General features: G+C 38.3%; 1 protein-coding gene across 2 annotated transcripts in view; it reads left to right on the top strand.

Moving 5' to 3' along the window:
- Window positions 1-15,694, top strand: part of LOC127630944 (E3 ubiquitin-protein ligase TRIM33-like) — a 33,455-nt gene that overhangs the window by 10,943 nt on the left and 6,818 nt on the right. The window contains exons 5-18 of one of the 2 annotated variants that reach the window (XM_052108845.1): window positions 136-252; window positions 1,680-1,794; window positions 5,240-5,386; window positions 6,611-6,728; window positions 6,871-7,068; window positions 7,151-7,182; window positions 7,229-7,279; window positions 8,727-8,900; window positions 9,686-9,895; window positions 10,682-10,817; window positions 12,125-12,188; window positions 12,481-12,631; window positions 14,038-14,432; window positions 14,621-14,744. In XM_052108845.1, coding sequence (XP_051964805.1) covers window positions 136-252; window positions 1,680-1,794; window positions 5,240-5,386; window positions 6,611-6,728; window positions 6,871-7,068; window positions 7,151-7,182; window positions 7,229-7,279; window positions 8,727-8,900; window positions 9,686-9,895; window positions 10,682-10,817; window positions 12,125-12,188; window positions 12,481-12,631; window positions 14,038-14,432; window positions 14,621-14,744 — 2,032 coding nt within the window. Of the gene's footprint in view, window positions 1-135; window positions 253-1,679; window positions 1,795-5,239; window positions 5,387-6,610; window positions 6,729-6,870; window positions 7,086-7,126; window positions 7,280-8,726; window positions 8,901-9,685; window positions 9,896-10,681; window positions 10,818-12,124; window positions 12,189-12,480; window positions 12,632-14,037; window positions 14,433-14,620; window positions 14,745-15,694 lie in introns of both variants that reach the window. The other variant, XM_052108844.1, reaches the window with a different exon arrangement.

A 15,694-nucleotide genomic window follows, 5' to 3' on the forward strand; every position in this document is an offset into this window, starting at 1 on the left:
CCTCACCAGTGACCTCTTTTAATAAACCCAAAAACAGATTTAAATGTTTGAATTAAAAATGAATGTGACATGAATGAAAGATATCCCAGAACTGGTTGTACACAGACTCAATTCCATTGTTCTTCTGATGTGCAGGTACCAGTTTCTAGAGGAAGCTTTTGAAAACCAGAAAGGCATCATCGAAACATTCATGGCTAAGTTGCAAGAGAAGAGAAACTTTGTGGAATTCTCTGCATCTCAGGTGCACAACAGGTTAGAGCTTCTGTTACATCCTTACCACAGGGTTCTTAAACATGAAAATATGAGAGAGTTTTAATTAATTGTGAGTTTCAGACCTTGATAAGTCTTGAAAATTTAATTCCTGGGAATTCCTATAATGAATATAATTGTTTCTCACTATGATCAGTTCTAAAATAGTTCAGCAGCTTGAAATTGCTCTTTTTGAGTGCAGCCTCTATATGAAATTTAACTGAAAAATACATAGGAAAGACCCATCCATCCATCCATCTTCAACCGCTTATCCGAAGTCGGGTCGCGGGGGCAGCTGCTCCAGCAGGGGGCCCCAAACTTCCCTATCCCGAGCCACATTAACCAGCTCTGACTGGGCGACCCCGAGGCGTTCCCAGGCCAGTGTGGAGATGTAATCTCTCCACCTAGTCCTGGGTCTTCCCGAGGCCTCCTCCCAGCTGGACGTGCCTGAAACACCTCCCTAGGGAGGCGGCCAGGGGCATCCTTACCAGATGCCCAAACCACCTCAACTGACTCCTTTCAACGCAAAGGAGCAGCGGCTCTACTCCGAGCTCCTCACGGATGACTGAGCTCCTCACCCTATCTCTAAGGGAGAAGCCCGCCACCCTTCTGAGGAAGCCCATTTCGGCCGCTTGTACTCGCGACCTAGTTCTTTCGGTCATGACCCAACCTTCATGACCATAGGTGAGGGTAGGAACGAAAATTGACCGGTAGATCGAGAGCTTTGCCTTTCGGCTCAGCTCTCTTTTCGTGACAACGGTGCGATAGAGCGAGTGCAATACTGCCCCTGCTGCCCCGACTCTCCGGCCAACCTCCCGCTCCATTGTCCCCTCACTCGTGAACAAGACCCCGAGGTACTTGAACTCCTTCACTTGGGGCAAAACGTCATTCCCTACCTGGAGTACGCACTCCATCGGTTTCCATAGGAAAGACATTTAACTTAATTGGTTAAAAGGAGTTTCACCATGCCACCAGTTGTCTGTAAAGGAATGTTCCAGGTTATATACAAGTTAAAGGGATAGTTCAACCAAAAATGGCAATTCTGTCATCATTTACTCTTATGCCATCTAAGAGATGTATGGCGTTCTTTCATCTGCTGAACACAAACAAAGATTTTTTGTATTAAGCATTTTAACTAACTTGATAATGCTTTCCACTACCATTAACCCTATAGTACCTTTTAAGCTTATGGTGCAATTTTCCCTAACAATCAATGCAGAAAATTTGAACTTTTATATTTATATATATATATATATATATATATGTATGTGTGTGTGTGTGTGTGTGTGTGTGTGTGTGTGTGTATTTTGCTAATTAAAGATGTTAATTTAAAGAGGTAGTCTTGTTCTTTATTAGAATGGGCAAAAACCAGTGTACAATAATATAAACGGATGATTTGAATGTCTTTTGTTCTCTCTTTATCCCATTAGAATCAAAGAAGTTGCTGAGACGCATAAGAAGGTAGAACATGAAATAAAGATCTCTGTCTTTACTCTCATCAATGAAATCAACAAGAAGGGCAAGTCTCTACTGCAGCAGCTGGAGGTGAGTGTACGTGGGTCTGATGCCAACACATACAATAAAACACATAATTTGATTTCTCGTGCTACATTCATATGTATTATTGCATAAGGAATGATGACTATTGCTGATAACAGTTGTTTTTTTTCTGAAGTGTTAAGTAAAAAAGAAATAATGTTGCTTGCATAAGTCACGTTTGATAATTCTTTTATATTATTTGTTTATTTTGTGAAGTTTTGGACACAATATTTGTAGCAAATGGAATAGTTTAACACATTACAATGTAAGTACTAGTCATCACACCATGTGGGCCTTATCACACTCCATAATGTCATATAACTCGCAAATTGCTGTGGGGGTCATTTCACTGATGGTGTGAATTGGAGCAAAAATTCTAGGGTAAGATTAAACGATTACGAATGAAAAGTGCAATATGGCAGGGCCAAACCCCTCCCGGCAAGACTTAACATTTACATGCACTTTTACATCACCATGTTTACATGCACTTAAGAAAATTGTTTATTCCAGGGTTTTTGCCGAAAGTGGCACTCTGAAACGTAATGTCAACAAGAATGCCGATTTCCTTACTCCATTTAAGGGATCAGGAGAAAGCTGTCTACTGACTGAGCCGGATATAAATGAGATTAAATAGTATGCCGCTTATACAGTGCATGTAAACAGGAATGCCACTTTCTGGTAATATTCCTCTTTCAGGTGTCCATGTTAAACAGTCAATGTATCTACATGAAGTTGGGGCACGAAAGGTTTGTTGTCAGATACCTTCAACACGGTCCTTTTGATTTTTACAGTTCTCATAACAGTTTGCTCCAATTCACACCTTTGACGTGATTGGTGACTCATCCCCCGCATCCGCTTGCGAGTGCTGTGTTCTCCAGGGAACCTTCACCATCTTCTCACTACTGATTAAGCCACTTAAAGGGATATTTCACCCAAAAATGTACATTTTCTCATCATTTACTCACCCTTATGCCATCCCAGATGTGTATGAATGTCTTTCTTCAGCAGAACACAAAGATTTTTAGAAGAATATTTCAGCTCTGTAGGTCCATACAATGCAAGTGAATGTTGATCAGAACTTTGTAGCTCCAAAATCACATAAAGGAACCTAAAAGTAATCCATATGGTTAAATCCATATCTTAAGAAGTGATTATAGTAGGTGTGGGTGAGAAACAATCAAAATGCATGTCCTTTTTTTACTTTACATCTCTACTTTCACTTTTACATCTGAAAGTCACACGTGGTGCCTGATTAGTTTCACTTTTTATTTGTTAAAGTAGAGATTGAGGAAAAAGGTCTTAAATATTTTTCTGTTTCTCACCCACACCTATTAAATTGCTTCTGAAGATATGGATATAAACACTGCAGTCATATGGATTTCTTTTAGATAGATGATAGATAGATAGATAGATAGATGCCATTTATTGTCATTGTATCGAAATACAACAAAATTTCAGAAACTCTCAGCGGTGCTACAATACATACATACACACATATAAACCACACAATAACATTCCATTCATAAACATAAATGCAGCAGGTAAAACAAGAAAGTGCAAGTTAAAGGTTTCAAACGGTTATTGCACAGTCCACAGTGTCAGTTATAAATAATGCAAGATAGCCCTTAGTTTAGTGACTGGATGGCTTTTGGATAGAAACTGTTCAAGAATCTGGCAGTGCGCATTTTAATTGCCCTGTATTGCCTTCCTGAGGGCAGAAGGGCAAACAGATGGTGGCCGGGTTGAGAAGAATCCTTAACAATGTTTTTTGCTCTGGATAAGTAACAGGGGCTTGCAATGTCCTGTAGTAAGGGGAGAGGGCAGTCAATGATGTTCTGCGCTGTATTTATGACCCTCTGTCAAGCTTTTTTGTCAGCTTCTGAGCAAGACCCATACCATAATGTGAGGCAGTATGTTAAAACACTATAGCAGAGCGGTAGAAGGCCACCAGTAGCTTTGTACACGGATGGTTTTTCTTTAGGACTCGCAGGAAGTGCAGGCACTGATGTGCCTTTTTAACAGAAGCTGTCGTGTTTGTGGACCAGGAGAGACTGTCAGATATATGGATTCCCTGGAATTTAAAACTGCAAACTCTTTCCACACAGTCTCCATATATAAAGATGGGAGGGGGGTCAGCTTTGCACTTCCTGATTTTATGTTTTCTTTATTTGAGTTTTGGAACTACAAATGTCTGATCACCATTATCTTGCATTGCATGGGCCTACATAGCTGAGATATATAAAAAAACCTTTGTGTTCCGCTAAAGAAAGAATTTCATACACACACTAGATGGCATGAGGGTGAGTAAATGATGAGTGCATTTTGGATGAACTATTACTTTTAAATGAGGGGTGAAAAAAATATTAAACCGAAAGTTCACCCAAAAACAAATTTCTGTCATTTACTCGCCCGTTTTGTTGTGGAAAATCGCGATGAATCTCTCTAAGTTGTAAGAAAACTCTCGGAGTCTTGAGTTCCAGATGCCAAAGTTGTAGTTTATTGAACACCAACAAACATGAGTCCAGCCAGCTGTCTGTCCTGACATTATCCTCCTAAGTTCTCAATTATATACCTTTTGTTATCTTTTACCCACTATCTCTGACCAATGGGATTATTGCCCTTGTCTCTTTCCCATGTTTTATCTCCTTCATTAATTAAATGTTGGTGGAAAATCCCCCGCCTATCTATTTTTTAAAAACATACATCAGCTGGTAACTTCACATATTTTGGACATATGTCATAGTTCATGGAAACCCTTACAATGAGGCGGCCTTGTTTGTTCCTTCACATTATCATTTGATTAATGAAAGAAAATGCAAGCTCCAAAGATATTTAACTCATCAAGACAAAACACCATGGCAAAAACATATCATATAAGAGATATCGTCAAAGATATATGTTAAAATACTGCTGATTAACAGAAAAAGCAAAACACCAGCTGCAAAGATATCATACATTCAGCTTATTAAAACAAGACACCATTCATATAATAACTGATTAAAAGTATCTTTGAAAAGATACATGCCAGCACAAAAGAAAAACACCAAGGACTCTCATCAAGAAATACACCTGTTTTTCAAGGTTACATACCATTCTTTGTGTTCTCTGCAGCATCAACACTTTTAGTAACCTCATATGCTCTCTCCTGGGTCACACAAAGGCCTGGAGACTCATATAAGTATTTTGATATTTAAAAACATACTAGAATATTGAAAATATATAAAAACATACTAGAATATTGAAAAATATACTATAGTTTGTTGTTCCAAACCCATATAACTGACTTTCTTCTGTGGCACTCAAAAGTGATAGGCTTCTTTGACATTATTCCCATTGGGGCAAAATTCTTTCTAATTATTCATCGTCCCCATCCTTATCTTTGATTGGTTCTGATGAGTCAGGCATAATGTTCTTCTCTTCTATTCTTTGTTTCTTCTATCACCATATGAAGAGTGTGACCAAAGAGAGAAGTGGGAAGCTGATCAACCAGCAGAGGGACATCAGCATTCTGGGCCAGCAGATCATCCATGTGCTTAACTTCACCAACTGGGCCATCAGCAATGGCAGCAGCACAGCCCTGCTCTACAGCAAGAGACTGGTCAGTCATAATGCTTATTGCACTAAAAGCAAAGAGAGTTGTTTCTTTTTCTTCTTTTAGGTGTAGTTTTTGCACATGTGTAAACTGTAATGGTAATATCCTGTCCAACAATAAGTCTTTGTAGAGGCCACTTACACTGACAAAGTCACATCCAGGAGGATGCTGCACGCTGGTGGTGGTTGAGAAGAGTCCCTTGTTAACTGTGTAAAGCGTTTTGAGTGTAGTGTCAGAAAAGCACAATATAAATGTAATGTTCATTCATTCACATTCTTGATTTTAAAGAATATTGTCTACACAGAGTGCTTTTCATGACAGTTACTTAAAGGTGAAGTGTGTAATTGTTTTTAGTGTTAAAACACTTTCTCCTATTCTATGTTAATATGCAAATACAGCTGTAGGAAAGCCATTTGTTGATTTATTTTCCAGAAAAGTATAAACACCGGCTGCACCGAATTCACGTACTGTCAGTGTATGTACTGCATTTGATGAAGAATGCACTTCTCTGATTTTAAAAAGAATGTTCTGTAGGTATGCAGGTGATTGGTATGAATGCGTTCCCAAACTTAAATCAGGAACGTGGGCGTTGTATCATGACTCAAATATATGACGTACTAACAACAACTGTGGTAATAATTTAATGTATAAAATCAATCTAGACACAAGGAACAGCTTTTGTGGTATATAAAGCACTTACACTTGAAAAGAGCTCATGATTCTCATTTTTTTTTATTCCATGTTTTGAATATGTCTCCTAACTCCCAAGACATTATGGAATAGTAAAGTGTCCAGTGGATGCACTCCTCAGAATCCTACAGGTGTAGTAGGTAATTGGGGTATTTCGCGTTTACTGATACATGAATACTGAGGATTCTGTCATATTACTCGATTGATGTGCTTTTGGCATACTATATAGTAGGGAAGTATGCATATTTAGACACTGGGTACGTCTCTATCAAAACAAATTTCTCCAGTGCTCTGTTTGTTTAAGCTCTGTTTGACGTGAGTTTGGGGCGGGACTGTCTGGGCTATCTGACCAAAGGCACACAGGATTATTTGGGAAATCTTTTGGAAAACAATAATTATTTTACTAATTAATAGTTTTGCGACACAAGTGGCACAGAAATTACACACTTCACCCGAGTTCAAAGGCTATCAACATTGTTTTTTATAATTCATTTATTTTTTACTTTTTAATTTATTTTTTGGACTTTCTCTAAACTCTAGATCACATACCAGCTGCGGTTTATTATGAAGGCCCGTGTGGACCCAGTACCTCAAAGTAATGGAGCAGTCCGGTTCTTCTGCGACCCCACCTTCTGGGCAAAGAATGTGGTTAACCTTGGTATGGACACCATGAACTTTAAAAAAAAAAAAAATAATTGTCCTTTAGGTGCATCAGACTGGTGTGAACTATACCCTTTACACATTTTTTTTAAAAGAAGCACTAGAAATGTGACTGAAACTCTCTGCCTTTTTTCTCTCAGGCAATCTAGTTATTGAGAAAGTGACACATACTGCTCCTCCACCCAGCATGATGGTTGGTCAGCAAATCTCTCCCAGTCACAATCACCCAGGTAAGCACTCGGGACAGATCAACCTGGCCCAGCTGAGGCTGCAGCACATGCAGCAGGCTGCCATCGCTCAGAAACAGCAGCATCAGCAGCAGCAACATCAGCAGCAGCAGCAGCAACATCAGCAGCAGCAGCAGCAGCACATCAGCAGCAGCAGCAGCAGCAACATCAGCAGCAGCAGCAGCAGCAGCAACAACAGCAGCAGCAGCAACAACAACAACATCAGCAGCATCAGCAACAGATCCAGCAGCAGATGCGCATTGCCTCACAGATGTCACAGCATCCCAGACAAGGAGGACCACCACAGATGATACAACAACCGGTAGGCCACACGTTAGAGCTTCCCTGAAAAACAAAGCATCATCACGGTCCTTGCAGTCATGAGAAAACTTTTAGAATTGTATTTTCTAGGCCAGGTAAAGGAATAAATATTTATAACATCTTTAAAGTGATCAAAATGAATAATAATGATAAATAATAATTAATTGTTTAATAATATAATTTTTTTATATAAAAATATTGATTATAAATCATTAGAATTAATTACACAATAAATTTTTTTAATCCTTGTCCACTAATTGCAAACCAGTAAAAGGTCTTGGAAAAGTCTCAGTGCCAGTTTGGTGCTGGTCTAGCTGGTGGACCAGGATAGCTGTGCATTGGCCTGTCACAAATATTAAATCGTCTGATCACGGTTATTTGAGATAACTGCAATATATTTCAGATAACTGTGATTTTTATTTTGCACTTTAAATTCCAGTCACATTTTACTGTCCAAATAAGTGAATGAACAGCATGTTTGAGTGGCTCATTCAGTTGAACTCCGACTGTCTCACTGAGCCGCACCACAGAGCGCACTGAGTGAGGCTCCTGAAGAACGCGTGAAGATTAACCGCTTCTGAACCAAACTTGAAGCACCGTTTGCAGAGGTTCGCTCAAAACTCAAGCAAGAATATAAACAAGGATTTTACTGAACGCTAAGTGCTCCGGTTTCACTTTAATTTAATGATCGTGTTATGGCAAATGTTATTTTTCGTTGGTTCCAACAACAGCGGTCTAAAAGCAAAGTGGGCCGAGACTAAAGTTGACCAAAAAGAGAGACAGATATTTGTAAGTATTTAAAAATATTTTGATATATAAAATATAATTTATAATGTAATTCATACATTTTGAAAGCCTTAAAGGAAATAATGTAAAAGTCAAATATGAATAAGATTCTTCGTAAGGTATATGAACCATACATATGGCAAAAGTATGACAAGTAATCATAACCATCATAGTTGTGAACAATGCATCACTATTCTTTCTCAAATTATTCGAGATTGATCAACTAACAGTGCAAAAATAGTAGCAACTGATTGTACAACCAAATTGTTGTTTGCTTTTATAATTCCTTTTGCTCTAAGATTTTGTCCACTCCCCTAGTTTCTTGAAAAAGGATTATTCATAATTCTTCAGCATTATATCAGATCAAGCCTAGACACACCCACATACAGTATATAGGTAGTGGTCTCATAAATTTCATTCTGTTGCAAAACACTACTGAGATACTAATCCGATACATGCCAGCACTTACCAAGATTGGTAATTATTTTGGTTTCCAATGTAATAAAAAACATGAATCTTATGTTCAGAATCTATTTTAATTAATTCAGAGTCAGCCATCATCCATTATGCATCAAAAGTAATATTCCTAAATGAATTGTTTGGCCATCTAAGAACCAGGACAGCAGTTGTGATTTTAAGGCTTCTTCTGTTTCTCTTTTTAGCCTCCAAGGCTAATTAGTATGCAGGCCCTCCAGAGGGGTGGGGTTAATGGCTCCTCCCACATGTATCCACCTCATCATATTCGCATGGTGTCAGGGCAGAACCGCATGCCCTCGGTGCAGCCCCGACTCAACGGCCAGCCATATCCCATGATGCAGCCTCAACTTCAGAGACAGGTCAGTTGCTTCTGCAGGTCGCATGACTAATTTACTACTGCTGATCTCTATTTGAACTAGCTTCTTATTGTAGTCTGCTATTTTAAATCTGTTCTGGTCTAAATTCAGCAGTTCTTGTTTGAAGGACAATAAGATCATTTCCTTTGTTGAGATGTGCTCATTAACTCCGAGTCGTGTGGTAAAGATGGGTCACATGATAAGAGGCCTCAGTCATGTCAGTGTGGGAAAGGAAGTTGCATGCACTTTTTTTAAAGGGATAGTTCACACCCAAATATTTTTTTTTATTTTTTACTCACCCTCACATTGTTCAAAACCCATTTAACTTTCTTCCGGGAAACACAATAGAAGAAAATAAATGTTTAAAATAATATCCTGGCCATTTTTTTTCATATAATGAAAGCGATGGGTGACTAAATCTATCAAGCTCCAAAATGCCAAAAAACAGCATCATTGAAATATTCCAGAACACTCATGTACTACATTGCAAGTGTTCTGAAGCTATACTATAGCTTTGTGTGAAGAACAATTTTAAATGTAAGTTGTTAGTTACTGATAATTCTTATTTTGTGTTCCACAGTTTAAAGTAAGTCATAGGGGTTTGGTACAACGTGTTTGAGCAAATCATGACAGAATTATCACTTTTGGGTGGACTGCCGCTTTAATATTAAATGCATTGCCTTACCCAGGCATAGTACACAGGTCTTAACATACAGTAAATGTTACATTTATCCAGCACATCAACTCACTTTCACATTACATAATTCCTTCTCCCTTTTTCTTCTCAGCACTCCAACCCTGGGCATGCCGGGCCCTTCCCTGTGGCGTCTCTACACAATGCAAGTGCTGCCAACCCCACCAGTCCAACCAGTGCCAGCATGGCGAATGCCCACATTCACCGGGGCCCCACCAGCCCTATCGTGGGTCCCATAGAGCTCATACCTTCAGTCACCAACCCTGAAAACCTGCCCTGCCTGCCAGACATCCCTCCCATTCAGGTAACCTGACTTGCTCTTTTTGTTAAACTGATAATTAGATTGTTAGATGGTGTGGTGCGGCTTGGTGGTTATAGATCTTGGCTTATAACCCAAAGGTTGTATACAAATCCCAGAGCGTATGGTCATGAGTGTACAAATCTAATTATTGGACAGAAATCTAATAAAGGATCAAAACGTAATAACTTTTGGTCCTAAATCTAATAAAGGCCCTAAAATAAATACATTTGGGCCTAAATGTAATAAAGGGCCTAAAAGTAATAATGTTTAACAGGACTCCGCAATAAGGTTTTTTTTTTTTTTCTATCTGCCCCACAATAAAATAATATGACATTTTTTGCAAAATTTTTAAATGTCAGTAAGATATACTGTTTTGTTTTTTTTTTACCAGAAGTCACAAATAATTTTTAAGGTTATTTGAAAATAATACTGAAATGACATGACTTAAATGTTTATTTTTGGAAAACAGTGGCATACATAATTATTTTTAAAATTCTCAACCCATTCTTACTTATTTTAGCCATCTAGAAAATGTTACCATGATGACATATTTATATCAACATTAACAACATAAAAAATATGTGATGTTACCATGATGACATATTTATATCAACATAAAAGATCAATGGAAGTTAGATATACTGATATATTTTACCTGATGCACCTAAGCCAAACAAAAAAATGTACTAAAATGTTGCTTTGACAAAGCTAAAAAACAAAAATGCTAAATTGATTTTGAGCATACTTATTTTAAAAACTGACATTACTTTTTTTTTTTTTTAATTCCAGCTTGAAGATGCTGGTTCGAGTATGCTGGATAATCTCTTGAGTCGATATATTTCTGCTAGTTCGTATCCCCCTGTTGGCCCCAACAGCAGTTTAAATCCCTCACCGGGATCCTCGACACATTCACCAGGATCATCAGGTACTGTAGCGTGTGGCTGGTAGGACCTGTTCCCATTACAACTGTTTTGTTTTGTTTTTTGTCCCCAAAGTTCACTGCAAATTTTCAGCATTTATTGGAAAAGCTTGGATACCTGGATAAATTGTGGAATCCCAACATTTAAAAAAGTTTCTTACGAATTAAAAAAACAACAGATAATCACAGCACAAAAGTTCAGTATGACAGAATTTATATTGATTAGCTTTACATCATGTACATCATAGCACAGCATATAATTTTATTGTGTTAAAATGTTGCATTTTTTTTGTTTTTACTAACTTGGCCTTTTATGTTACTAAATGGTGAAGTTAAGCAGTTAAGGCCAAAGTATACTTTGCACGACCGCGTTGCAGATTGCTCCTTGCACAGTATGCGTGATATTCCAGTCCACGCTGGCCAGATTTTCTCGACTTGTGGACGTGGTCATCATCTGTGTGCATCGTCAGCGCTTGCTCTTGCCATTGACTCTACTAAAATTGTCTCACAAAGAAGTTGTAGTGGGCATGTGTCAAAACTGTTCGTATTCGCTCACGGTCAGAAGAGTAATGAGCCATTCCGGAACACGCAAAAAGGTATACTTGGGCCTTTACTATTCAAACTATAAACTTTAGGCCTGTCACAACTATTGCATAATTGCCTGGTCTCAATTATTTTATCTAATTGTGATTATTGTGCACTGTAATTCCAATTATATACTGCTGTTCAAATAAGGGAATTTTAAAGGAATACACATTTCATGTTGGCACTTGTTTTGGCTAAATTAAAGCTGGAGTAAGCAATTTATGTGACACTAGTGCCACCGAACGGAATTGCAAAAATAAATAATTTTTTTCAACGGCTTGCTGAATACGCCCCTTGCCTGCAGTTGTTCAAACAGTCAGATAGTCCCGCACCCAACTCACAGCATTGAGTGCGTGGGCAGAGTGTGCAGAGGTAGGCAGGTACGTAGTTAGACAGGCAGGTTGGCCATCCAGTCATTGTATTCAGGCTGAAGGAAATTATTGGACAGGCCTTTTACTGGCCTGTGACTGCCACAGAGAATGGATTTATTTTTATTTATTTTTTTTGCATCAGTGCGCTTGATTTATTGATTGCTATCAGGTTGCAAAGAGATTTTCAACCAGTATAACAAAAAGCTAGAGTATGCAATTTATACCAAAACCATTTTAAGGCCATAGTTAGCCAAGACACTTTCACATACCGCAAAAACAATTTCTGCAAATGTTTAATTCTTCTAGGCTTTAATTTGTTTGAATAAAGACTCTCTCTATATATCTCTCTCTTCCTAGGTTTATCTAATTCTCACACGCCAGCTCGTCCATCCAGCACATCAAGCACGGGCAGTCGGGGCAGGTTAGCATTCAATGCTTTTTCTACCTCACAGTCCTAAGTGGCTTAAAAAGGACATGCTTGTTTCTTGAATAATGCCACTTTTAAATCCATTGATAATCCAATTTTGTATATATTTCAAACAAGGGCAAAATTTTAGATTAAATAGTTTTTTACCTACTGTAAAATATAGCATTGGAAGTGCATTTCTGGAAAAACGTGGACATTTAATATTGTAGAGTTTTGCTATTTGATAACTATTGTGATATTGCCAGCAAGTTTGATATGGCATGACTTTGTGTTTGTTTATGTTTAGTTGTGGTTCAGCTGGCAGACTTGGGCCAGGGAACATGACCGTGGACCAGGTGAAGGTCAAACAGGAACCAGGAGTTGAGGAAGAATGTAGCTATTCTGGATCAAATGTCAAAACGGAACATGGGAAAGATGGCAGACTGAGTGCTTGCATGGTATGTGTCACTGATGGTGACTGTTTACATGGACACCAGAACAAGGCTTATTGCGAGAAAACGGCATTCCTTTTTACATACACTGTATATGTGACATACTCTTTACTCCCTTATACATGTGGCTCCTTCAGGAAGCAGCTTTCTCCGCAGCAATGTAATTTTCCTGTGACGCTTGTGTAAATAACACCCATGGCATCCGAGGAAGACTTCACTACTTCACTCTGTTGATTCGCTTTATTCCCTGATATTCTAGAGTTGTTGCTGTGTTGCTTCTTTAGCTTACTATAGTGACTTGCAGCTGCTATTGGGGTTTCCCTCTTACATAACTCCGGGATTCCCCCAATGTTCAGCAGACGTTAGGGACAGTCATATTTTACATTTGTGCACTTGCAGAGAACATCTTGTTTTGATTTTAACGCTGACACTGTCCACATAATGATACTTCATCTGAATTGTCTGGTGCGACAGCAGAGAAATGCTGATGCTTTATTCCAGCTGGTCGTGTGAATGCGGCTTATCTTGATCATTGACAAGGAATCGCTATTGTGTGTGTGTGTGTGTGTGTGTGTGTGTGTGTGTGTGTGTGTGTGTGTGTGTGTGTGTGTGTGTGTGTGTGCCAGTGTAATGTCCCCTGACACATTGTAAAGGTTCCACCCTATTCCAATCAGTTTACTTACAAGTAGCTGATTAATATGTCAGAATCATATGTAAAATTCTTATAAGCGTTCAGTGTTAATGATTTTTAAATGAATTGCATGTGTTAATGGATTAATTTCATCTGCTCTAGTTTTATTTAAAATACAATTTATTACAACAAAAACTCTCCTTTCCAGATGTTGTTATATCCAGTCTGTAATTAGTGAATTAAGTGTCACTGATGTTACAAATTTGTAGTTTTAACATTGCTTTCAAAAAGTAACATAACGCGCAATGATTCTTGACTCATTTTTGGTTGGACATGATAACATGTTCAGTGAGAAAGTGAATAATCTGAGCCAATTTATTTAGGAAGTGAATTGTCTGACCTTGTGATTGATGCACCCTGGCCTGATTCAGTCCATGATTTAGACCGAAGATTCTTGTGACCGTTTAGGCCTGATTCCATCCATGATTCAGATGGCAAACTCCTGCGATTGATTCAGACTGATTCGCCAATTGGATTGACTGATTCAGTAAAAATAAAAGTCTTCACTAATTACGCGATTCAATGAATTGGACTGCGTGTTGTGCTTTATTTTAGTTTTGCATGCTTGTTTTGTGAGGACAATTCTCAGGATTCCCACAGTCATGGAAAACCTGAAAAGGTCAGAAAATAAAAAAATGGTGCCGCTATGTTTAAAAACTTTTGTACATTTTCATGTTTCTCAGTGTCTTCTTTGCATCGTTCTTTTTCTTCCTCAAACCAGATGAGCAGCCCAGAAGGAAACGCAACCCCCCCTCTTCCCATTCTCGGCACAGTGTCAACTGGTTCAGTCCAGGACATTTTAAGAACACTTGGTGAGAACGTTAAATCCGAACCACAGACTGAGCAGCTTTCATCCTGCACAAACACCAACTCTAGCACACCTCTAACCAATGGGAATGGAAGTCAGATAAAGTCTTTGCTTTCACTCCGGGGGAGCTCTGCCAATTGCCAGGCCACTGCTACCATCAACAGTCAGACCACTACAGGGAAGGAGGATGACCCGAATGAGGACTGGTGTGCAGTATGTCAGAATGGAGGAAGGCTGCTATGCTGTGACCGCTGTCCTAAAGTCTTCCACGAAGAATGCCATATCCCAATGCTCAAAGGTTTGCCAAGGTAAAGAATTGCCCTTATTATTCAACACATTCCATCATAACCTTTACTCTAATGTAAGGTTGCATCGATACCACTTTTGTATCTGGACTGGAGTGGATTCAGATCTCTTTTTTTCATTCACTTTAGTTTTGATAGGGTATTAAAGCCAGATTTTCTAATTCCTGAGTTCTGTTCCCTATATGCTGTAGTGGAGATTGGATGTGCACATTGTGCCGAAGTCTCACAAACCCAGAGATGGAATACGACTGTGATGATGGTCCGTGCAGTAAGAAGGACAAGAGTGAGATCGGAATGAGTCCAGAAGACCAACGAGTGGGTCACACTGAGAAACAAACACAACAGTCATGCTATAATTAAGTGAACTATATGCTCTGCAAAGGCAAAATGCAGTAAATACGAAAACACTAAGAAAAATGGAGACTATCCCGTCTGTCACAGGACAGATCATAGTCTTAGAGACCGGATTTGGGTCATAACTTTTGAAAAGAAATGTGTAGTTACTGCATTTTGTGTATGTAAGGCAAGATGAGAGCACATATTGTTTTGTTTTATTCTGTTCTTTTTGTACCTTTTTATTGACTAATTCAGCCTATTTGTGCCAAGAAGGAATTTGTTGAGAGTATTTTATCCCAATAATAGACACCACGTAATCTAAAATACAGATTATTGTATCTCATAGTTATTCCATGTCAAATAAACCAAATTAAACACCCAGACACTTTTATGGCAGACAAAAAATAATACGAAAATCAGTACAAATACAATTGAGTATCAGCACCTTTGGTGCTTGGACCCCTAATGATGCACTGAAGAGTCACGTGTGTCACTTATTCTTAAAATAGTGTATTTTTGGTCCCTCGAAAATCTATATTTTGAATGTGGTTTTAAATGAATAAATAAATGCATATTTCTATTTTAAACATTATTTGAAATAAAAGACCTTTTGTTTTTTCAGCAGTGAAAACTACGTTACCTATATTTGGGTTTTGACCATTGAATATCTATAACATTTAACAATTTACACATGGAGCCACATTGAGAGGCTCATATCTCTGGGTTTTAACTATGGAGGGCCTTAAATATGCCAAGATACAAAAAATAAAAGTTTATTCAGAACTTTAATATAAATGAATATTAAGATATAATTTATAGTTTTGACACTCGAAGTCATAGGCACTCCAACTTTGGAAAAAGAACACAAAGGTTTTATTTTATTTATGTATTTATTTATTTAGTTATTTTTGTAAACACCATTGGCATGT

This window comes from Xyrauchen texanus, chromosome 37 (assembly GCF_025860055.1).
Source record: "Xyrauchen texanus isolate HMW12.3.18 chromosome 37, RBS_HiC_50CHRs, whole genome shotgun sequence".
NCBI lineage: Eukaryota > Metazoa > Chordata > Actinopteri > Cypriniformes > Catostomidae > Xyrauchen > Xyrauchen texanus.